Source organism: Carlito syrichta, unplaced genomic scaffold (assembly GCF_000164805.1).
Source record: "Carlito syrichta isolate Samal-C Ts95f unplaced genomic scaffold, Tarsius_syrichta-2.0.1 Scaffold288336, whole genome shotgun sequence".
Lineage (NCBI taxonomy): Eukaryota > Metazoa > Chordata > Mammalia > Primates > Tarsiidae > Carlito > Carlito syrichta.
In genome coordinates this window covers 110,907-136,063 of record NW_007232432.1, presented here as the reverse complement: position 1 = coordinate 136,063, position 25,157 = coordinate 110,907, and the positions used below count along the sequence as shown (strand labels likewise).

Genomic DNA, 25,157 nt, shown 5'->3' with positions numbered 1-25,157 from the left:
CAGGCGGAAGTCCCAGAAGCCAAGGCACAAATTGGACCAATTCATCTAGTCCCTGGGGCTGGGTCAGCTCCTTGATGAGTACTGGACTTTCTGGTAGGCTCATGAGCATGAGAGTCTAGACCTCCATCCTCTGTGGAAATGGACGGACTGGGGAGCTGGCAAGAGCGAGGACAGAACGGATCATTCGCAGTCCGGGTTGCAGGTGTAGAATAAGGACCTGGGGCATGAGCCCTTGACAGAGACACATTCCTTCAACTTTCCTGGCTTCCATGCCCTCAGTTATGCAAGAGAAAGAGGTTCACCATGCTGCATGCCCTACAGAGGGTGACAGGCATCCACTGAGACACTGGGCTAGAAAGTCCTCTCTGCACAGGAGGAGCTATTAGCGGGATGGAGAAAGTAAGTGTCAGGGATTCCCCAATCTCATGGCCAAGTGCCATTTCTGCTTGTGAATATGGGACCCGGGCCAAACTTAGAGATTCAGATCCTTTCCAAACACACAAGGCCTGTCCCGCCTGCCTTACAGTGAAATTACCAAGATTTGCTTTGTGCCCCCACTTATCCCTTCCTTCTATTTTCAAAGTGTTTTCCAGATTTCTCTCCCTTTTTTTTCTCAGTTGATTCTTATAAATAGGCAGGGCAGCTGGTGCTCTTGCCATGTAATATCCTGGGGTCTTAATTTCTTCATAACAGTGAAGATGAAAACACCTGTCTGTGGTTTTTTTTTTTTTTAAGTTTCAATAAGACAATAAGTAAGAAGTGCTTAGCGTCCGGCATGCAGGAGGTGCTTGATAAAAGCTAGTTGCTATTATGATCAAATTCCATGAAGAGAGCACTGGAATGGGAGTCGCAAATCCACAATTCTAGTCAGAGATAGGATGTGAGTCCCTGTTTGTCTTGGGCAAGTGCTCTTACCTCTTGGGCTCTCAGTTTCCCCAACTCTGCACAGAGGTGGGCTGGATCTGCGGCCCTTCTCTCTACCATTGTTTGTCTCTGATTCCCAAACAGCATTGAACTCAATCTAGTGCTTGGGCACCAGGATCTGCCCCAACCCAGTTCCAAATGAGCACTTTATGGCGAGCAGCTGGCAGATCAGCTAGGCGAGTCATGCTTTGATGGGAAGCAGGGAAGCAGTATCTTGAGGAGTGCTGCAGAAAGTTCATCCCTGACTCTTCTCTGAGCCTTGGAATCTGCCGGTTGCCATGACTACGAAAGCAGCATCCAAGCTCTGGGTAGCTGATTAGCAGGAAAGGAGCCAGGAGGCCTTGAGGAATCCAGCACTCTCTCTCTGTGATGTGGAGTGTGCTGGCCCTTGACTCCACTGTTTTAGCTGTCCCCTAAGATCTCACCTTCTTTTAAGAATTTTTAAAAATGCAACATCGGAGGGAAATGAAGCAGCTGCTGGTACTCCTCGGCAAAGACAGAACACGGAATTTTCCTTAACCCCCTGTAAGAATGAGAAGCCCGAGGTAGGGAAGGGAGATGGATGGGTTCTGGAGGGATGAGGACCCTGGCTGAGATATGATTCCACTGAAAAGTGCTGAGCGGGCCGGGCTCAGTGGCTGTAATCCCAGCACTTTGGAAGGCTGAGGTGAGTGGATTGCCTGAGTCCACGAGTTCAAGACCCGCCCGGGCAATTTGGTGAGACTTCGTCTCTGCAATACATCAAAAATTAGCTGGGCATGGTAGCACATGCCCGTAGTTCCGGCTACTTGGAAGGCTGAGGTGGAAGGATCGCCAGAGTCCAGCAAGTGGAGATTGCAGTGGCTGGGAGCGTGCCACTGCACTCCAGTCTGGGCGATAGAGTGAGACTCCGACTCAAAAAAAAAAGAACAGAAAAGAAAAGTGCTGAGTGACCTTGGACACGTTCTCCTCCCTGGACCTCTGCTTATGTATTTGTAAGGAGAGTTTGAGTCTGATCTGTGGTTCTCACACGGGATCAGTCATCGGAATTCCTTTGCACATCCATCTGTGTATTTGTTCATTCACTCAACAAATGTTCATTGAACAAAAAGCTATACTCTGTCAGGCACTGTATCTCACGGCAAACAGGGGTGAGAAAAGAAACTCTTTCCCCCTCTCAGGAAGCTTCCTTTCTAGTCCAGAAGACAATCGGTTGGTTAATAGACATGTAAAACGATCATTTCAAATCGTGACAAACGTGATGAAGAAAGACACCACACGCCACTGGGAGTCCCATCACAGGTGAAGAGGGAACAAAACAAGAGAAGGGGGTCAGGGAGAGTATCTCTGAGAAGGTGACACTTAAATGAGGAGAAAGAGCTGGCCATACAGAGACCTGGAGGAACAGCATGCCAGGTAGAGGGAACAGCAAAAACAAGGTCCTGAGGCAGGAAAATGACCCACTTAAGGAACAGCGAGGAGGCCATGTGGCTAGAGCAGTGGAAGAGACAGAAAGAGAAGAAGGAGAGGGATTGAAAGAGGAGCAGAGATCAGATCATGATGAGTTGTTTAGTCCTGGCAATCAGTTTGGATTTTATTCTTCCCCCTGTAGGAGACTGAATTACTCAGGACGTTTCTTTAAGATGCAAATTCCTGGGTCTAGCCTCTTTTGAGATTCTGATTTACTACAGCTAGGAATCTGCATTTTTCTTTTCTTTTCTTTTCTTTTTTTTGAGTTGGAGTCTCACTCTGTCGCCCAGGCTGGAGTGCAGTGGCACACTCATGGCCATTCCAGTGTCAACCTGCTAGGCTCCAGCGATCCTTCTGCCTCAGCCTTCCAAGTAGCCAGAACCACAGGCACGCGTTACCATGCCCAGTTAATTTTGTACTTATTGTAGAGAGGAGGTCTCACCAAGTTGCCTGGGCTGGTCTTGAACCTGCGGGCTCAGGCAATCCTCTCGCCTCGGCCTCCCAAAGTGCTGGAATGACAGGCTGAGCCACCAAGCCTGGCCAGAATCTATTTTTCAAAGCTCCTCAGGGGCCTCTGATACTACTCCTTGTATACGCTTGCTATTCCTTCTGCTTGGAGCACACTTCCCACTTCCCACTGATACCTATGTAGGAGTTACATATGACTATGCAAGAAATTATCCCAAATCTTTGTGGCTGGAAACAACAATAGGCAGTTATTGTGTTTCACAGCTTCTGTGAATCAGAAGTTTGGCTGGGGGCTTCTGAATCACTCTCTCATGAGGTTGTAGTCATCTGTCAGCCAGGGCTGCAGTCTCATCTGAAGACTCAGCTGGAACAGAGAATTCACTTCCACAGTGGCTCACTTATATGGCTGGCAAGCCGGTGCTGGCTATTGGCAGAAGGCCTCAGTTCTTCTTCACATGTGCCTCTCCAAAGGACTTCCTGAGTATCCTTACAATATGGTGCCTGGTTTTCCCCAGAAAAATCAGTTCAAGAGAGCAAGGCAGCAGCTGGCTTTTGTGGCCAAGTCTTGAAAGTCACACATGACTACTACCACATTCTGTTCATGAAAAGTGAGCCACTAAGCCCATCCAATATTCAAGAGAAGAGAAATCAAGTTCCATATTTTGATCTTTTGATGACAGGCGTGTTGAAGAATCAGTGAACATTTTCTAAATCACCCAAACTTCAAGATTAGTCTTGAATCTTTCAAGTCTCTCTTCCCTCATTAGTCCTCAGGAAGGCCTTCCTTGATTACTTTATGCAAAAGAGCAGCCACCTCCTCCCATTTTTCTAGCCTTGTATACTGCTTTATTTTCACAATAACTTATTACCATTCAATAAGCCATACTTGTATTTGCTTCTGTGTTTATTATCTGCTCCCACATCTAGAGTGTAAATCCATGATCGCAGGAGACATCTCTGTCTTGTTCACTGCACCTCCACACCTAAATCTGGCCTGGGCACATTATAGACACTCAGGGGACTAGAGTTAATGAATGCAGGTTAGCCTAGATCAGGACAAGGATGGGAAAAGGCAAGCCTTGCTGGGAGACAGGCAGGAACTGCAAGCTTTGAGTTGTCTGACCACAGGCAGGACAGTATTCCATAAGGAAAAAGGACAGGAGCAAAGGCATGGAAATAGAGACCTCATAGTGGGAGAAGAGGGGTAGGGAGGTTTAGGGAAAATGGAGGCTGAGCAGGACAGAAGGGAATTTTGGAAGTGTAGAGTTGGCAGTGAGGAGGTCTGGGAGGCCCTAACTAGAATCTCCATCCCTCCTGGGCTTGCAGTATCTCCTAGCTCTGCTTCTAAAGATACACCTGATAAGCAGCGGACAGAGATGAATGAATTTTGTGCTCTTCCTTCAATATTGACTGAGCTTGGCTTGCTCTCCTAGAAGCCCCGAGGAGCAAGGGGCTTATCAGATGCCTTCCTCCTGAGTGTTAAAACTAGCCTCCGTGCACTGATGCAGGAGCCTGGTACATGAAAAATGCTAATGCCATTGATCAGTGCTTGTCCTGGGGTCTGAAGGTAGGGTGAGTAAGGAGGTGTGCTCACCGGGTGGCACCACATACACCTGCGACTCTCCAATTCCTGATGCTTCCTGATGAGGAGACAGGAATTGGAGTGACAGCTTCTTCAGAGCCTGAGTGACTAGGCCACTTCTTTTCCCTCTTGGGGACTCCAATAGAGGTGGGACTCATAGGTGACTTCCCAGTATTATTTGGAGCCTGTGCCAGTGCAGAAGAAGGAACTTTAGGCCATCATGGAAACCACTGTCCCACGTAAGTGGCTTCATACTTGTTAAGGACACCAGATTAAAAATTTGGTTCACAAGGAAATAAAAACAAAGGAAACTAACAGACCTATGCCTTTCTGCTCACTTACATTATCTCATTTTATCTTCACAAAAATTCAGCAGTACATGAACTGATGTGATGCCCTATTTTATAACTGAGGAAACTGCCAGTCAGAGGTGTTGAGTGACTGGTCCAGGTCCTATATGCTCAATGTTGAAGACAATGTTGAAATTCAGGTGTACATGGTCCATACACACAAAAAAAGGCAGAGAAATGGAACAGAAATGACAAAGGGAGTTTACATTAATTCCATTATGTACTGGCCTCCAAAATATATTTTATATATACATATATGTAAAAAATATATATCTGTATAGTTGTTGTTGTTCAGAGTCTTGTTTTGTCACCCAGCTGGAGTGCAGTGGCATGATCATGGTTCACTGTAGCCTTGACCACCTAGGCTCATGAGATCCTCCCAATTAAGCCACCTGAGTAGCTGGAACTAGGGGTGTGCACCACCATGCCTGACTAACTTTTTTATTACTTTTTTTTTGTAAAGGCAAGGTCTTGCTATGTTGCTCAGACTTGTCTTGAACTCCTGGGCTCAAGCAGTTCTCCTGCCCTGGCTTCCCAGAGTGCCGGAAATACAGGCACGAGCCACCGCACCCAGCCCAATTATATCATAAGAAAAAAAGTGAAATGTTCATTCTCAGCATCACCCTGTGATTTAGTCATAACAGAATAAGCTATACTGCAGTAACGAAATAGACCTAAAACTGAGTAATGTAACCTACTTTTGTTTTATTTGGTTTTACTTTCTCTCTTGGAAAGTCTGAAATGGTTGAGGCATCTCTCCTCCATTAAATAGTTTCACATTTCAGAATATGTGGCCTCTAAAGTCACTTTTATAGAGGAGGTGAGAGCTGGAGAAGGCACACTGATCTTGATTGTTTTGAGCTAGAAATGATGTATGTTCACTCCGGCTTGGAGACCATTGGCCTCAAACTAGCTGCAAGGGAAGCTGGGAATATTAGGAAGTCTATGAATATTTAATGAACACTGAATGTCTCTGTATATCCTAACACGTTTGCCTCCTTATTTCTTTCCCTGTAGGACAGAGCCCCAGAGCAGCCCCACCGTAGTCCCATATCAGGATGGACCCTCAGAAAAGTTGGGTCAGCATCTGGCCACCGAGGTTTTGGGCACTAGCAGCTGGGAGAGAGACAAGGCCTGTCGGGAGCCAGGTCCTGTCAGAACACGCAGGTAAGATGCTGCCCCCTCTTCCTCTCTTCCATCCCATGGGAAGTTCAAGTTGAGGACACAGAAATGAAATTTGCCTCTCTGGCCTCTTCTCTCCTCTCTCTTTTGCAAGTTTCTCTTTCAGACCCTTAATGCAGGGTTTAATAAATGTTTTCTGTACAGAACTAAAGAGTGTATATTTTAAGTTTGTGGATGCAGTGGTTTCTGTCACAACTACTTAACTCGGCCATTGTAACACAAAACAGTCGTAAACATTATGCAGACAAAAAGATGTAGCTGTGTTCCAATAAAACTTTATTTATAAAAAACAAAAGGCAAACCATATTTGGCCTGCTGGCCAGTTTGTTGACTCCTACTTAATTGATAGAGTTCCTCTTTCATTTTAATGACTCAATGAACCACTGACTCCCAAATCATGATTTCAGTCCAGACCTGTCTCCTGAGTTCCAGTCTGGATTTGTTCCTTAATTCAGTTATTCGGCTAGTACTTTTTGAGCACCTGATGTGTAAAAAGCACCGTGTTAACATACGTATACAGCTAGCGCTGTACATGGATTTTGTATAAAATATTGTATATTCAGCATCTTATTGTGACTGAGAGAGGTAAAGTGACTTGCCCCAAATATGGCAGCCAATAAGGTTTGGAATTCCAGACTCTCTAATCTTAAATCCTGGACTAAAACCCACCGCATTATCCTGGTGATGCTAATGAAAAGCCAACCTATCTGCTGCCTTCTATTTTCCAACTTTGTACCGTACACATATAAAGCCTGGCCCATCTTTGAGCTCTGGAGAACCTGATTCTAAGAGACATAGTTACTGAATTTTGGGGAAGTGGCTTGGGAAACTGGTGCAGCTCCACCTTGGCTGCCAGCTCAGCTACAGTCTTGAGTTAGGCTATGATTTCAAAGAGAGAGAAACAGTCAAGTTCTATTAGCTTAGAGAAGTGAAGTTCAATCACCAATCTAAAGCGTTCTCGCCAGGAAACAGGAAGGAAGTTGTTTCCACGAGAGGTGGAGGAAGATGGAGAGAGAAAGGGGATAAAAAGCTAATTTCCCCACAATTTGCCATTTTTAATTTTTAAATAAGGCTTAATGTACAAGTGTAAAACTGATCCTTTTTAGTGTACTGTTTTGTGGGTTTTGGCAGCACATGGTCACCATCAAAATCAAGATCTGTAGCCCCTGGTAACCATGAATATTATCTCTGTCCCAGGATTTTGGAGATTGACTCTCCACAATGTCTTATAAATGGAATCAAGCAGTATGCAGCCTTTTGAGTCTAGATTCTTTCACCGAATGCATACATAGGGCATTTGTGATTTAATTTAAAACATCAACTCCTAGACAGCTAAAGGGGAGTCTGTGTGTTCAAATCTGGGCCATATCACTTACTAAGTAAGCAACCTTGGCCACGTCCCTTTTCCCTGCTGGGCCTCAGGCGTTCATAACTACAAAATGGGAATATTGACATCTAATTCTTAAGGTTGAGATGAAGATTAAATTAGATTAGGCATGTACAGATCTTGGCAGCAAGCCTAGAACACAGGGATTCCTTAAACATGTTAGCGAGTGTCCTTTGAAACTGAAATAGAAGGTTCTAGGCGTGAAAATCTGAAAAACGAAGCTGTGTTACCAACTCTGTGCTGTGTCTGGGCCTCTTGCTCCCTTCTCTTATCTGTGACTGACCCTCTGACATGACAAACAATGATGATAATAATACCAACCACGGTAATAAAAGGCATGATGATTATAATAACAGAAGCTCGTTTTACTGCGCACTTACTCTTTGACAGAGCAGGGCACATCACCTAAGTCAGCTTCTTTATTCCTGTTAGCAAACAGGACACAGACACCGTGTTTATTCCCATCCTGCAGATCAGGGGTCCCCAAACCCCGGGCCGCGGACTGCTACCGGTCCATGGCCTGTTAGGAACCCAGCAGCACACCAGGAGGTGAGCAGTCGTGGGCATTAGATCAGCTTTAGATACCCCCAGCAGCACAAATCCTATTGTGAACTGCACATGCAAGGGACCTGGGTTGCGCTCCTTACGAGAATCTGGTGCCTTATGATTTCCCCCCAACCTCCATCCGTGGAAGAATTGTCTTCCACAAAACTGGTCCCTGATGCCGAAAAGGTTGGGGCCCACTGTTGTGGGTGACAGAAAGGAGAGGTCTCGGAGCCAGGAAGTAAGAGAGCTATACTTTGCATCTTGATTCGTCCGATTCTGAGCCAGCATCCCTTACTGCTCCAGACGCCACAGCATATGTACCCTCTGCATATTTCACCACAGTGTTTTGAACCACTATATACCTAAAGACTGCGTGTTTAACCACGGTATATGTTCAGAGCCACTGAGCACTTCACCACTGCGTAGTTAACCTCTGCATACTTCATCCACGTGTACTTAACCGCAGCATATTTAACCACTTAACTGCTGCCCATGTAACCCTTGCATACTCAACCGATGCACGTTCAACTACTGCATACTTAGTCACGGGTACTTGACTCCCACATATGTAATCACGGCATACAATGAGCTTTGGGTTCTTAATTCCCCCACAGGTAACCTGGGTGTATTTAACCACTACTCAGTCCCTCCAGAATAGCACACTGAGGAGATCAGGTGCAGGGGAAAGAAAGAGGTAGAGGAAATTCAGACCCACCTGGGTAAAGTGTAAAGTCGTTTTGGATTTGTTGAGGGGCTTGATAATTCCCACCTCACAGATTTCAGACCTCTCCAAGTTCAAGGGCTTTCTCGGTTTCACCCCATTACTTCAATCTGGGGCTGGGACAGTGATTCTCAAACTCTGCTCTCCTGGAGTTCCAGGAGTTAGAGGAGTTGTCTGAAACAATAGGACCTTTCCTTGTTTTATAGGACACACTTTTAAAAGATTTTTTTTTTTTCTGGAGTATCTCTCCCTTAATTTTTCCCCCTCAAATTCCTGGCAGCTGTTGCCTTGGGAAGTATTTCTGTGAAGCAAGATGATGTAACAAGAGGCTAAATTATTTCATTCATTCATCCCTCATTTGGTCACTCAGCAAATATTTTTTAGACTTTTGCTCCATGTCAAGTGTTCTTGGTAGAAAAATTTGAAAGTTGCCCACCATGTTTACACAAGCACCCTGTTTGCTTCCTGGTCATGAATACTGTGTTTTGTGCTTTATAACATGTAAGTGTAATTAAGTAGCCGGGTACTTAATTTATATTACGTTTATCTTTAAAGTGACTCTCTTGAAAACATTATAGATATAGCTATATGATTTTTATTTATTGGCGATACATAGACTTTAATATATATTCTAATCACTTTATCGTTCTTTCTACTAATCATAATAATCCAGATTCTTAAAATAGAATTAAGCATGGCAGTATTTTATGATACTCTGTAAAAAGTTGACCAATTTCCAAAGGATTGGCTACACAAACAAGTTTAGAAGAAAACTGGTTTTGTGAGAAAGATCTCAGGGTAGGAATTACACAGGCCTTGATTCTAATGTCAGCCTGGACACTTGTTAATTGTGTGGCCTTGGGCAAGTTAATGAAACTTTCTGTGCCTTAACTCCGTTTCTTCACCTATAAAATGTGACAATAAGAATCATACCAATTTCAAAGTGTTTTCATGAGTATCAGAATATATAAAACACTTGGCATATAAATGCAACAATGCTAGTGATGTAACTACTAAATAATGACAATAATATTATTATTAATGTTATGTTTTCCTAGTGAGCGTCAACTGGGTTGGCATATTTCAATTCCCAAGCAGCATTTCATCTAAAACCATCTCACTTTACCATGGGATAGCATTTTTAAAAAATCTTGGAGCCTGCCCCAATTATAAAAGGAGATAACTTGACTACATTTAACTGCAGCCTGAGCATTTGAATTTAATTGAACGAGAAATAATTATTCTTGAAGAGCAGAGGTTTTTGAGGTTCCATGAGGCAATATAAGATATGTATCTCGTTACATTAGACCTTGGCAAATATACTTTTAATAATCAGCTGTTGTTTAATATACCTTCCACTTCCCATTAAATTTCCAACAGGAACTACAGACACGATGTATTAGGGAGGGAAGGGGCTGAATTGCAGATGAATTATTTAAAAAGTGATTTATTTACCAAGGCGAGCCATTTGCAAGTTCTATAATAAATCTATTAAGGAGTAGTTAACCTCTATAACTCTGTTTTAAATAATCAATTGGTGTTTGGGTAACGCACAGCGTCTGTCTCATTAGGTCGGCATTAAGTCCTTATTTGAGGCACTTAATCTGAAGTGTGACCGAATCAGCCATGAGGTGGTAATTAGGCATTGACTATGGGGGCCTTGATCCTCCAAGAAACTGGGTCCTTCTCCAGCTGCACCAGCTCTGCTTGGGGGACTGGAGAGCCCTGGATTCTCTAACTCCAACCCCCACTCCTCTTTGTCCCTGGCAGTGCCTCCCGAGACAAAGACTTGACGCCACCGCCTTCCTCCAGGGGGAAGAAGAAAAAGAAGAAATCTACCCGGAAGAAGAGAAGGAGGTGAGGGCCCTCAGGGGGAGATGGGGAAAAGCACAAAATACGGGTTTCGAAGTCAGACAGTGATTCCCTCTTGGAGTTCAAATACCTCCCTGCCGCTTAACTAGCCGTGTGACCTTGGAAGAGTCTCTTCACATCTCTGCGCCTGTTTTCACTTCTACAAAATGGTGATAACCCCAACCTCTTGAGGTTTTGTGAAAAGTAGACGGGAAATAGTTACGGAAGCTGCTATCACAGTATCTGGCTCATAGTAAATGGTCAATCAATTGGAAGCATAGTCTTTACCGGAAACACTGAATTATTTTTGAGGGCAAGAGTATAAAGGACTATGCTGAGCACGGTGATCGCCATGATCTCTTTTACATGATCTACTAGCCAAGCATTATTGTCCCCACTTTAAAGATGAGAAAAGAAAGGCTCAGAGAAGGGGCAAGAGAATCTACAGGGACTTGATGCCAGGCTTCTCAGCTGGTTCTGCTATCTTGACATTGCTGATTAAGTGCCCAGGATATTGGTTTTTATATTTTTTGGGCCAGGTATTTACTCTTTTATAGCCTACTCCCTCCCTCCCTCCCTCCCTCCTTCCTTCCTTCCTGAGTTGGAGTCTCACTCTGTTGCCCAGACTGGAGTGCAGTGGCCACTCCTGGCCCCGCAGCCTCGACCTGCTGGGCTCCCGTGATCCTTCTGCCTCAGCCTTCCACATAGCTGGAACTAAAGGCGCGCGCTACCATGCCCGGCTAATGTTTGATTTTACTGTAGAGATGAGGTCTCGCCAAGTTGCCCAGGCGGGTCTGGAACCGCGGGCTCAGGCAATTCACTCACCTTGGCTTCCCAAAGCGCTGGGGTTACAGGCTGAGCCACCGAGCCCGGTCTATGCCTTTCTTAAATGCAATTCCTTTTCTTACTTAAAATATTTCTAGATTTGTTATAGACCACCACTAACTAGCCTAAAAGCTTGCCTGTTGCTCCAGTCCCAAAGAGGCCAGCTTAACCCAGGGCGCTGCAAGCTGAGCGTTAACACCAAACCTCTGAGGCAGTATTTATAGAAGCCTGCAGGGGGCAGCAGAGGCAGCGTCTGATGACGGGCTTGGACTCCAGGTTTTCTGGATGGTTTCGCCGACAGCACTTTGGCCTCATTCTAGAAGCACAGGCCCAAAGAGGACCCAGAGAGAAATGCAGATGAAGTCTCTGAGTTACAGACACTGTAGGGTAGGAAACAGAAGTGGGACACGTGGCTTGAGTTTCCTGATTTTAGCGGTGTGCTAGAGAACACTTTGAAGAAGGAAACAGCAGGCATTAGGATTCACTCGTTCAATAAACGCCCACACAGTATGTTTGAGGACAAGCATTACGATTCCTTGAGGGTCAAATTGTTCCTTGACCATTTCCCTCTGCAGATTTTTTTTAATTGGTATCAATAATTACAAATCAGGAGATTCCATATGAAAATCCAATTTTTTTGAGGTTTCTAATGAAAAGGCAGGTGCTCTGGAAGCCCAGGCCTGTATTCCCACACAGGACCCTCAGCTAATCTAGGAAGTAGCTTCTCCTGCCCCCTCTAGTCAGGTGCGCTCTGGTTCACCACAGTCCCCACCACTCCCTACTGTCTTCCACTCAGCTTGCTTCACTCATTTATGTTATCTGAGAGGATCCTGTTGAGTTCGAAACCTCCAAACTATTTCAACACTGGTCTTTCATCAGTGGGAAAATAAGAGATCTGGTGATGAGACATGACATGCCCAAGGTGACTCTGTGAGTTTGTGGTAGAGTCACAATTGGAACTCGAGTCACTTGAGGCTCAGTCTTGAGTCATCACCATGAACTTAGTCATCACCGAGGGTTTTTCAGATGACCCTTTGATGGCACTACCCATGCTGCTACAACCTGGTGAGATCTCCTCCAGGGGCCCAGTTTTACCAGGGAAACAACAGAGTGGGGCAGAGGAGAGACCCAAAGACTGAGAAGAGGGCCACAACATGCAGGAAGAACAATGGACAGAAACAAGCCTTTACAACCTGATTAGGAAGGCAATTATGGGGTGATGTGATTGAAAGCAAAACGCCTGGGATCAAAGAGGTTTCCATTTAAATCCCAGCTCATCCACTTCTTAGCTGTGTGCCTTTGGGTAGCTCACTTCACCTCTCTGAATCTCGTTTTCTCAATCAAAATAGGGAGGGGAACAATTGTACTTACCTGAAAAGTGTGTGGGAAGATTAAATGAGATAATGCTTATGAAACACAAGTAACTATTTATATTACCTTGTCAAAATTAAAATTAAAAGCATTAATTGCTGGAGACTATCATACTAAAGTGATCTATCACATAAACAAAGAACTGAATACCGAATATTCTTACTCAAAGTGAGACCTGAACATTAATCACATTAGCACAAGGGAGGGATTGGCAGTTGCTGGGCACTACTGGAGGTGGGAGGGGCCATGTAACACATGAGGGGGTACCTGTTCCCAAACCAGGGAAAGTAAGGGCCCATTGGAGGCCCAAACTTCACCTGCATGCAGCCTACTTGTGTAGTTAATCCTTACTTGTACCCTACATCTCTATAACAAAATACAATTTTTTTAAAGCCACTACAAATAAAAAAGGAATTTTTTAAAAATGTTAATTGCTTACTGATGCATGCTAACATCAGTACTGATAATATCCTTGATGTGTGTTCCTGAAAGAGCCATGACCTTTCCCAGGGACTGGGAAGGGCTCCTTTGAAACCAACAAGCATGATGGTTCCTTGAAGGTCGAATTGTTTCTCAGCCATTTCCTTCTGCAGACAGTTTTTTCTTTTTCTTTTCTTTTCATTTTTTTTTTTTTTTTGAGTTGGAGTCTCACTCTGTCACCCAGACTGGAGTGCAGTGGCATGCTCCCGGCCACCTCAGCCTGGACCTGCTGGGCTCCACCGATCCTTCTGCCTCAGCCTTCCCAGTAGCTGGAACTACAGGCGAGATGAGGTCTCGCCAAGTTGCCCGGGGGGGTCTTGGACCCAAGGGCTCAGGAAATCTCGCCTCGGCCTCCCAAAGTGCTGGGATGACAGGTTGAGCCACTAAGCCCACCCGACAGATTTTTCTAACCTGTAAGTGTATTGTTTTCATGGGTGGTCAACATTTACAAATCAGGAGATTCTGTATGAGAACATAAATTTTCCATACGAAAACATGGCCTTTAAGAGCCTCTCTCTGAAGCATGTCTCCCCTCCCCTGCCAGGTCCCCATCCTATAGCCCATCACCTGTCAAGAAAAAGAAGAAGAAAAGTTCCAAGAAGCATAAGCGACGCAGGTATTGTCCTTCCTTCTCTGCAGACGCTGCCACCTCAGGAGGGTGAGGGGACAGTGAATGGTATCAGAAGGTCACTCGGAAGCATATCATGTTATTTATGTGAGATACTTACCTACATCCTGTTATGGATTTGTGTCTTACATATGCTGGGACTCTGGCTGTGAGGACCAGAGGTCTAGCTCACACTAACTCAGGCCAAAAGCGGGACTGGATGATAACGAAACAGGAGGTGTCTCAGGGACCAGCCGGGCCTGAGCAAGGGGCTGGAACAAGGAGGGAAAGCAAGTCATTGACAGAATTGCTGATAGAACTCATACAGAGCCCTCAGTTGCCTCTGTTCCCTGCCACGTGGGTGACGTGGCTATACTCCTGCTCCATCTCTCTCCATGTGACACTGCATCTCTGTCTTGTTCTTTATTCCAAACTCCCAGGGAAAGGCCCCTCTTGTCGACCCCACTGTATCCTAGAGGGCAGGACCATGTTGAAAAACATGGCTGTGCTGGGATCGCCCACTCTGGTGGGTGGGGAGGTGGGGCCAGTCATTAGCGGGCATTATGAACTGGGTCCATGTTCTCAAAGGTGTCTGCTGTGCACACACACACTCACATGTACATGCATCTTTATGAGAGAGAAAGAAAAGACTGGAAGGATACACACTGGAGGACTCAGATTTGTGGTTCTTGGGCCAAGCCAACATTTTATAACTGGAAGATTTTGTGATATAAAAATCCAGCTTTCCAGTTACCTCATAGAGTCATGAGGCCTGTCTTTGCTGGGCCAGTTTTCCCACAGGGAGCCACACACCCGCTGAAGCTGAGTAGCCAGTCATTTAGACAGAGTGGGTACTCCCACTGGCCTCCGGACTGTCCAGTCTGTTCCACCCATTTACAAAGCCCTCTTGGCCCCTGGAGGCATGGCATTTGAAGCCTCCTGTATTAAGTTACTTGCTGCAGCTGGCTGTGGATGATAGGGAAAGAGTGGTTTATGTTGTATTTGTACTCACCTGTATCTTCCAGTTGTCTTATATCGATTGTGGGTTACTCGGGCAATTAACAACAGCGTGAATGAAAGGTAAGAAGAGGTCGTGTGAGTTTTCTCCTTGGATTTCAAGCCCAGTAACTTTGCTCCAGCATGGCTTTTCCTAGTCCAGGGCTTGTCCACATTTCAACCCAGTTTGCTAGAATGTTCTCAGATTCAGTTTGCTCTCACAGCTTATGTCCGCCACCTGCCCAGCTTTCCTGACTGATGGTCTCTGAGTTTGTGCTTCACACAAGCCACAGGCAGACCCATTAGTGAAATGTTGCTAATGTGGAGTTAGAGGTCTTTCCCAGCATGGAATCCTTTGCAGAGATCATGACCTGCGCATCACTCTAGACAGCTGCTTGTCACCTCACTGTGCTGAGCAACTACTCCCAATTTGAGGGATGGATGGGGGAAGAGAGAAGAACTTTTCCATATCTGGATCTTGGAAGCCAGGGTTGGCTTCTCGCTCAAGGGCTCCTTCTCATGAGAAAGAGACTGCACCAGAGGTGAGAAACAGGCTTTTACTGCCAGTGACAGTCACTACAGGGCTTGGTGCTTCAGAGGGGAAGGGGTTCAGAAGGTAGGAGGGGAAATTCTTTTTTGGATCGTTCCCAGACCCTGACCTCCTGAGCACCACCCGACTCCTGGTCCAGCTTCTCCGAGCTCTTGAAACGTTTGCTGAGTGATGGTTGACGTTTCTGGAGCTGAGAGCTAGGGGCAGGGAAGTACTGAGATTCTTTTTTATTTTCTCCTCCTTGAACAAGGCTTCAGAGTTTTACAAAATTCTCATTTTTTTCACATCTATTTATTGAATACCCATTATGTATCATGAATGAGGATTCCAGGCCCCAGAAACAGAAGAGTGACCAGAAGTGTATTCCAGCCCCTGACCTCAAATTGCTCACATCCTTGTGGGGGAAATGGGTCATTGTAATATGAGGAGGTCTGTACCCTAATCATGGTGAGTTCAGAGGCTCGCCCAGAGTTGGGGGGAGCAGAGAAAAGGCACCCGGCCAGTCTGAGTGGCTCAGAAAATGCTACAAGGAGAAGATGGCCTCCAAGTGGAACTCTGAAGAATGAGTAGACGCTACATAGGTGAGGCTGTGTGACCGTGGGCAGCTTAACTGACTTCTCTGATCTTCAGCATCTTTGTCTGTAAAAGAGTTGTTCCACGAGTAGGGGTGAAGATTGATTGAGACTGTGTGTGACAGGTGCTTCACAGAGAACCTGCCACACAGTTAGAGTGTCGCGCATAGAAGCTGGTTGTCTCATGATGATGGTGAGCAGGAAGGGAATGAATCCACCACCAGGGAGAGAGAAGGGGAAGGCAGAGGATGCTCTCAGATGTCTCCCCTCATCCAACCTCACCCAGGACAGGCTTATGATCATTTGGGGAGGGACTGAAGCACAAGTTGGCTCTGATCTGGAAATTCAGAATGTAGACCAATGTGTCCCTCACGGCCTTCATATGTGTCAAAATCTAAGGGTGGGTGGAGGATCGGCTAGGTGCCCTGACCCCGTGTAGCATGATCACAAGCACACATGAAGTGTGTTCATGCCAGGAAAAGAAACTTCAGACTCACCCATATTTATTTTCTTCCTCCCTCCCTCTCCCTTCTTTTCTTCTTTCCCTTCCCTCTTCTTCCCTCCCTCTCTTTCCCTCCTTCCCTCTCTCTTTCTTTCTTCCCTCTTTTTTTCCCTTTAATCAGGTCATTCTCCAAGAAGAGAAGGCACAGGCAAGTCTCTTGTTGTGGCTTTTCCCACTTTGCTTTCCCAGCAGGCTTTGGGCCGCTTCTAGGGCAGCTCAGATGCCACCTCTGTGTTCTTGGACATCCTGGGCCTCTGTTTCTCCAAAATGGAGGCCTGAGCTGGTTTCCCTGAATGTCCCTAGCCAGGCTTCAACTTCCATCAGGCTGGATGGTTGTTCTTAGACCAGCCCTGCCGTAGCCCCCCTGGAATGTCTGTTTTCCCATGGGTTGAAATCTTGAGCTGGAGCGCATAGGGAAACATCAGCCCCATCATTGCACCCAAACCTGACCAGGTCTAGCCAAGGAACAGAGGCCAAGTACTGGGATACTGGAAATATTAGGTGGGCACAGACAAAGCCATCACCAATAGAGTCTTCATTCTAAACTGGATCCTGAGCTAAGTTCCCCACCCCATGTGTGGATGTGTTTAATTCCTGTGAATCCCTACCATAGCCTTGTGCAGTGGATATGCGTATTGTTTCCATTTTACAGATGAAGAAACTGAGTCTAAGATAGGAGATGAAATCGGAATTTCCACAGACAGAGACAGAAGGTATCAGAGTCAAAATTCAACCCAAATCTGTCAGACGGTCAGGACAGGTGACACTAGCTTCTTAATTAAAATAGTCACATCTTGAGAACAGTTTGCAAAATGCAAAGCCCTTTCCTTTATTTGTTTAATAAGTAGATATTGGTTGACAGTGTTATCCATTCATTTAGCTCTACAGCCTGAGAAGTGGGCCCATTTTATAGTTGAAGAAACCAGGTTTTAGAGAGAACAGGTAACTTTCCTGATGTCACATAACAACTAGGAAGCAAAGCTGGATCTTGGATCCAGCTGAACTTGGATCTGTAAGACCATGTGCTTTTCCACTGCCTGTCTGAGTGTCAACATGGAGAGAGCTCCAATGGTTACCTTCAAGGTGTGATTCATTCGAATGAAATAATATTTCCCCACCCAGGACCTAGGCCAGTATGAGTTCTTGGTGACCCTCTCAAACAGGTCTGGCTTGAACGGCTAAATAGTGTTCACCCTCCCCAACCTCTATGTGATCATGCAGGGACCCTACTCAGACCCCAGCTCTCTGACTCAAAATTTTTTTAAACTCAGACACTTGACTGGGTGCAGAGTCTCACTGCACTTTGGGAGGCTGGGGCAAGAGGATCCCTTGAGGCCAGGTATTCAAGATCAGCCTAGGCAAAATATGGAGACATCATCTCCACCAAAAAAAAAAACAAACCAAAAACAGGCATGGTGGCATGCGTCTGTAGTCCCTGCTACTTGGGAGGCTGAGGTGGGAGGATCACTTGAGCCCAGGAGTTCAAGGCTGCGGTGAGCTTTGATTCCACCACTGCACACCAGCCTGGGCAACAGAGCCAAACCCTATCCATCCCAAAAACAAACAAACAAAACAGATACTTGAATAGGCATGAGCAGAGCATTTCAGAATTTACCAGGCTTCATGAGGGTTCAAATATCTTTCTGAATATTTAGTTCTCTTCTCTCACAAATTGATTGATCAGAAGTCAAGAGTATGGATTCTGGGACTCATGGTCTGGGAGCACATCCCAGCTCACCTGTGGGATCCTAGGTAGGTTTCTTAGTCCATCTGAGGTTCTGTTTCTGCATCTGTAAAATGAGCACTTATCAGACTGCGCCTCCGCCCATTGGTTGTGGGAAGAATGAAATGAGACTGTAGACAGAAAGTATTTAGTAACGTGCCCAGCCTGTAATTAAAGCCTCAAAAAATGGCAGGCATTATCTTTGCCTTTATTACGGCTGTCATTATTAACCGACCAAAGCCGAGCTTGGTGTCCTCTGTATCCTGTTGTGCATGCGTGTGTGTGTGTGTGTGTGTGTGTGTGTGTGTGCCAGTGTCCCCAGCTGACCCTGCCGTATTGTTCCGTGAACATGCTGGGGGTGATTCAGGCTGGGGCCGTGATGGGTGCCTATTCCTGAACTGCCTGGATCTGACACTGTGTGCTAAGCATTTTAAGGACTTGTTTATTTCTGTCTTTAACTGGAATTTTGCATCTTCCCATTAATTGGTCATTTCTTGTTTAGCTCCTCTAGCCCAAAAAACAAAAGACGGGAAGAGAAGAGGCACAAAAAGCAGTAAGTAGGCGCCACCAGGAACATGCTCTCTGGTTTGGGGGAGCCGGGGGGCCCTGGCCTCAGAGTGTGAGATCTGTCAAATAAATAGAGAAAGTGGGGAAGAGGAGGAGTGGGTGAGAGGAAAGAAGGAAGATAAAGAAAGAGAGGGAGGGAGCGAGAGACCTAACTGAGTGTGACATGTAGCTGTAGCTTGAGACATGGTTGAGTGCACCAGGTTGCACGTACATGATGTGTATACGTATGGAGGTATGTTTGTGTGTGCATGAAAGCATACAGTGTGCATGTGTGTGCCTGGCATGCCCATGGTATGTCCCTTGTGTATACTCATATATTTACATGTAATGTGTATATGTGTGGTGGGTACATTGTAAACATCTGTACATTTTACAACGCACAAACGTGTATACAAATATATACAATGTGGGCACATATATGTATATTTTGTGTTCACACCAGTGCATTTGTGTGTCAGTGCTTATGTGAGTGTGAATGCGAATGGTTTGCAGAGAGTGTACTGAATTCTGTGCATTCTGTATATGCACTGCTGATCTATCTGTGTGCCTTATGTGTGCAGGGGTCGTGTGGTAGTTTTTACCTGTGTGCATGTGTGTGCTGTGTGTGCATGGGAGGTCCTGGAGGTGTGATCACCTGTGTGCACACATGTGTATGAAAGTCCATGTTCTGGCTGTTGGATTTACAGTGCAGAGATATCAGCGAAGCTCCCAGCCCCAGTCACGGGGCTCCAGCTGTTTCACGGTTTATAGCTGGTAGTAGAAATTCAAATCAGCCAGTGCTGCCTGCGGAGTTCAGTTCCCAGCCAAATTAAAAGTGAATTTGGTTACAACCCACCTACTTTATACCCTGCAAATGTTAGTGCTTGTGTTTTCCAATCAACCAATATTTTATCTCCCGCCAAGAAGCTTCTAAAGAGAGGATCAAAGACAATAAGATGAAAGGTAGTTGGCTGCTGGGGAGGGAAAACAGGAGACAGGGATGCAGAGGGAGGGTACCTGACTTTGCTGCCCCAAAGGGTCTCTTCACCCAAGGTCAATGCAATGGAGGGCATTTCAGCCACCTCCCCGGGGGCCTGTGAAATGCTCCAGAAGAAAACAGTAGAGCCTTGAGTTAGCTCAGGGAGGAATTTCCCCATCATCAAATGTGTTCAGTTCAAATCAAGAGACTATTAGTGTCCGTATGTATTGAATGAGCTTTCATGCTAAGCACAGATTCAGCACATGTTCTTAGAGATCCCAGCATCCTGTGATCAGTGGGGTCACAGGAAAGGAAGCTGCAGAGTCAGAAACTGGACCCAGATCTCAAGAGCCCTGGGAAGGACCATCACTGAGACAAGGCCTGCCCGCCTGAGGCCAACAAGGTGGTCACCCTCCTCGGTACCAGTTTCTGGGAGGAGTTCCAGAAATTGCTAGGCAGGCATCAGAAAGCTTGTGCAAGCCAAAGACAAGAGCCAGGAGAGTTAAGAGCAAGAAGAACATGGCATCCTGAAGATAAACCATGGCTCACTCTTGCCAGAGCTCATGATCAGAGCCGCTTCTAGCCACATAGTCACTGGTGTAAGTTGGCATCCTTTAATTCAACACCCCTTAGTGAGGCCCTCATGTGTGGCTGGCCCTGTATTGGACCCTAGGACAGAGATGAGCCCAGCACTGTCCCGGCCTCAAGGAGCTCACGGTGCAGCAGGGCACAGGAACCAGTCCTGGAGCAGGTCACGGCACAGCTGAGGGAAGCCCGGGCATTTGGAAACATGGATGCTGGGCAGAGGACTTTATGATGAAGATGGCTTCCTGCAGGAAGGAGGTGTCTAGGCTAGGGGCGAAGACGGAAGGTAACCATTCCTGACTACAGGTTAGGCAAGTGATTTAAGTTCTCTGTTCCTCAGTCTCTCCATCTGAAAGATGGGAATCATAAGAGAATGTACCTCATAGGTTGTTCTAAGGAACAAAAGAGTCCCTTTAAAGAAGAATGCTTAGAATACAGTGCATGGCATGAAGTATGGGTTAAACACAGGTTACCTGTCATCATCATCATTATCCCAAGGGCATCGTGAACTGGGAAATGCGTGAGCCAGAATATAGGCAATTAGAGTTGCTTGAGCCCACCAGGCCAAGGCAGAAGAATCAAGGCTAGAGAACTAGGCAGGGGTTAGCTCCTATAGGTGCCTGGGGTTCAAGATTAGAGATTGGACTTGATGTGAGGGCCATGGGAAGGTTTTAAGCAGAAAAGGAATATGATCTGGTGACTACATTACAAGACTCTCTGAATCCTTTGTTGAGATAACCAGGTTACCTCCCTATAGAATCATCTCTAACTCCTACTGGCTTCCTGACTTGGCCCAAACCGTTAACATTTTTTAGACATTCTTAATCACCATTGCTTCTGCTACTACTATTTTTGAGATGTTATTATTACTTAGAAGTAGCTGAAGTAACCTATAGTAATATTATTATTTGTGGTAGTAGTAGTAATTGTTGTTCTAATTTTTGCTGATAATGAGGTTTGTAGCCCATTCTGAAAGGCTTTTGACTCCACGCTAAGAATCTGGACTTAATTTTCCAGGTCTGAGGTTACAAATTGACAGCCCAAAGGCTTAATTTACTCTGCAAATGTGTTCTGTTTACCTGAAAAGGTGACTTTTAAAGAAAAATAAGCTTCCATTTAAAATATAAATATTTTACATAAAAATGTGTATTTCCACATTCACTTAAAAATTAGAAGATCCAGCACCACACAAATATTCCAGAGGCAAAACAGTTCCTTCTGTTTCAGCCCAGGCTTTCGTTTGATACTGTTTTGGGGCCTGCCTGACTCACACATTTATGGTCCCTGATTGGCCCCTGATGTTCTGTGAAATTGATACTCCTGCCTTCAGTGGGGGTGAGGAGACGTAGGGAGGTGATTTTCTCCCCAGCGTGTCACCGAAGGAAGGTGAAGGGCCTTGAGTCATCCACGCTCCCTCCAGAGGACCCCTTCTGCTCACCTGTGTTCAGTGCAGCTGGTTAGAGACCCCTGAATACCCAGGCAGGAAGCTGGAGTTTCCGGGGAGATGGATAACTTTGGGATGGAGGCGACCCAGGTGCAAGAGAAAACGTGTGTCACAAGATCAAATCAATCTCTCTCTCTCTCTCTCTCTCCTCTCTCTCCTCTGACTCATTCCTTCTCATCTTCCCAAGATCTCGAAGCCGGCCCCGAAAGTCTCACCGCCACCGCCATCACCGCTGCCCCTCACGGTCCCAAAGCTCGGAGTCCCACCCATCAAGCTGTGAGAGCAGGTAATGCCTCATCCCCAGGAACCCTAACCCCCAGGAACCCTCTTGCCAACTCCCGCCCCACCCCCCCACCCGCCTAGTGCCTAGAGCCTGGGCTAAGAGGCTATTAGCACCAGCTTGGCTTCACTGTGGCCATCCCTGTATGGGGCCGCCGCCCCACCACCAATCCTCCCCACCCCCCCACCAGCCCCCTGCCTGGCACTCAGCGCTGAACAATTCCCTGAACAGAAAGGGCTGCAGACCAAAGGGGCTTGCTGCCACTGCTTGTAGAAAACCAGCAACAGGACGAGTTAACCTGTGCGCTTTCTAAGTGCCTGAGGCACCATGCTTTTATAGTCACTCCAGGATCAAGTAGGTACTATCGTTATCCCCGAAAAAAACTAGCCAGGCTCGGTGGCTCAGCCTGTAATCCTGCCCCTTTGGGAGGCTGAGGTGAGTGGAATGCCTGAGCCCACGGGTTCCAGACCCGCCTGGGCAGCGAGACCTTATCTCTACAATAAATCAAAAAATCAGCCGGGCATGGTAGCGCATGCCTGTAATTCCGGCTACTCGGAAGGCTGAGTCGGAAAGATCGCCGGAGCCCAGCAGGTCGAGGCTGCGGTGGCCGGGAGCGGCCACTGCACTCCAGTCTGGGCAAAAGAGTGAGACTCCAACTCAAAAAACAAAAAAGATGAAAAAAAAACTGAGGCACAGAAGGGTTAAGGAGCTTGCTAGTCCTTTAGCAATTACGTGGTGGGCTTTGCACTCTCACTAAGAGACAACTCGAAGCACAGATAGGCTAAGCAACCTATGAAAGGCCACATAGCATAAAGTACCAAGTTCATTTTAAGGCCCTTCTAAGTCAATTTTCTCCTAATCTGGACCCTCACTGAGAAAGGGGAGAGGGGTTCTCTCCTTGATGAGAAAAAGAAGAAGAAAAAGAGGAAGAATAAGAACAACAAGAAGGAACTGGGGCTTTGTGGATGTTGATGTTTGGAATTGTTGACATCCGGTGGGAATGCTGAGGCCTGCTTGCTAGAACCAGGCCAGCTTCCAGACATCGAGAGCTGCTTTTCTCTTTCTCAAGTGTTTCTTACACTTGACTATATATTCACATCCCCTGGGGAGATTTAAAATCGTATTGTCTTGGCCCCACTTGATACCAAATAAAGCAGAATATCTCTAGCGAGAAAGAGAAGGAGGAAGAAGAAGAGGAGGAAGAAGAGGAGGAGAAAAAGGAAGAGGAGGAGAAATATTTAACCAGTTCTGCTCTGTGCCAGGCACTGTGCTAAGGTTTCAAGTGTGCATCGCCCCCTCATCATCACCATCACACCATGCACTAGACCAGTGCTTCTCTACTGTGGGTGCACTTTGTAATCATCTGGAGTGTTTTAAAGTGTTTTAAACGATATCGATGCGTGGTTCCCACCCTCTAGACATTCTGGTTTCCTTCAGATGCAGTGGGGCCACAGCAGCAAGATTTTTAAATTTCCCTAAGTGATGTGTTTGTGAGGCCAAGGGTGGGAAGCTCTTGAGAAAGAGGCCCCTGGTACCCACCAGCATGGGCAGGCATCGGTGTTCCCGCTGAACACCCACAATGTCAAAGAATATCACCATCCGACAAGGTTAATAACTGTGACTCTGATTGGTCAAGACAAAAACAGTACTCCTCCATCATCAATTCTGAGTCCAGACAAGATGAGAACATTGTGTAAAACAAAGGTGGCCAAGCGTCTCTCTATCCTGGCTAATATGAGTGACTGTTGCTTCTTCAGAAGTTATAACCTTGGCCTTGGTCTAGTCATCCCTCTTTCTAGCTAAGATTGATGGAGATGCCTGGTCAGAATTACCCCTGTTTTCTGGCAGCATCCAGTCTAGAACAAAGACGCTTCCCCAAGTCACCTGCCAACAAATGCTGTAAGAGTTTTTTCTAACGCCCTCTTACAGAGATGTTCTCCCCCTCCCCAGGGTTGCAAGGAGCAACAAACACACTTGCTCAGTCACAGGTGGGCTTCTGGTGACCTTTTCCTGGAGGATGTTGGCCTGCTGAGCTAAACCACACCCTGACCCATGACAGCAGGAAAAAACAAACAGATAACAACAAGAAAACACAACTACCTGTTGGTGGACAAAGGAATCTGAGTGAAGTCACGTGCTAGGAAGTGTCTGGCAGAGCTGGAACAAGGAAACAGGTCCGCATGACTCAGCCTGAGCCCTTCAGCACTACCCCAGGCTGAATCAGCTCTCTGCAGCTCAGCCCTACTGACCTGGGCCAGAGGACCATGCAGGGCACCAGAAGCTCACCTGTTAGAGAAACGGTTCACATCACAGACTCCACCTAAGGCTTCCTGTGCTGTCTCATCTCCTGGTAGTGGTGCCATCTGAGATCCCCAGTGTCTGTTGGGCTTAGGGGCTCTCCAGAAGGCATAGGAGCAAACTGGGAGCTGGCACACAGACCCCGTAGAAATGTGATCTGGAAGCCCCAGAGAAGAAAGGGCCACTTCGGGGCAACAACCAGAGGCATCAGTTCTCCCTGGCCCTGGCCCTGGCTCTGCCACTTTCAAGCTGTATGAATTCAGGCAAGTCCCTAAACATCTCTGAGTCTCAGCTTCTTTTTCTGTGAAATGGGAAAAGTAATACCTGCCCTTTCTACGTCTTAAAGTTGTAGAGAGGACTGTGAAAGTACCTTAAAAGGGATTTATAAGTGTCATGTAAATCCAAATGGCATTATTTTTATTACTCGTGTGGCTCAGAGATCTAACGGTATATGCAGAGTTCAAATGGACCCTAAGAAGTCAGACATGCCTTTGGTTTCTACTGCAGACGAAGCAGCCAGGTCCAGAAAAACTTGCAGAAGGCCATCTCTGTTGTTTTTGTCAGCCATTTCGTCAGCCAAGTGTTGGGTGACAGTCAGTAGGATACCTCTGTCTCACAGATGGTGAAGTCACATATACAAAGACACACAGATATACACAGTTACATTTATAGACAAACACATGGAAACACAGATGGACACACCCAGACATACACATAGTAACATGACAGACAATCACAGGCACACAAAAGACAGTAAACTGAATCAGGATGAGGGTCTTTTCTGTTTTTACAGCTGCATCCCCAGACCTCCAAGCAGTGCCTGGTACATGAAGTAGCATTTTTTACATGCACAAATGAGCGAATGAATGAATAGGTGGGTGGGCAGATGGATACCTGCATGGGTGAATGAGTGGGTGGTGGATGGACAGTTGGATGAAT

The 25,157-nt window shown here is 46.2% G+C and overlaps 1 protein-coding gene across 1 annotated transcript in view; it reads left to right on the top strand.

Annotated features, from left to right (window-relative positions):
- The first annotated feature begins 4,360 nt into the window (after positions 1-4,360).
- Positions 4,361-25,157, top strand: part of SRRM4 (serine/arginine repetitive matrix 4) — a 48,277-nt gene continuing 27,480 nt past the window's right edge. The window contains exons 1-7 of the mRNA XM_008053631.2: positions 4,361-4,413; positions 5,791-5,940; positions 10,380-10,466; positions 13,681-13,752; positions 16,485-16,511; positions 18,589-18,639; positions 21,828-21,926. Of these exons, the coding sequence (XP_008051822.2) occupies positions 4,361-4,413; positions 5,791-5,940; positions 10,380-10,466; positions 13,681-13,752; positions 16,485-16,511; positions 18,589-18,639; positions 21,828-21,926 (539 nt within the window). The remainder of the gene's footprint in view (positions 4,414-5,790; positions 5,941-10,379; positions 10,467-13,680; positions 13,753-16,484; positions 16,512-18,588; positions 18,640-21,827; positions 21,927-25,157) is intronic.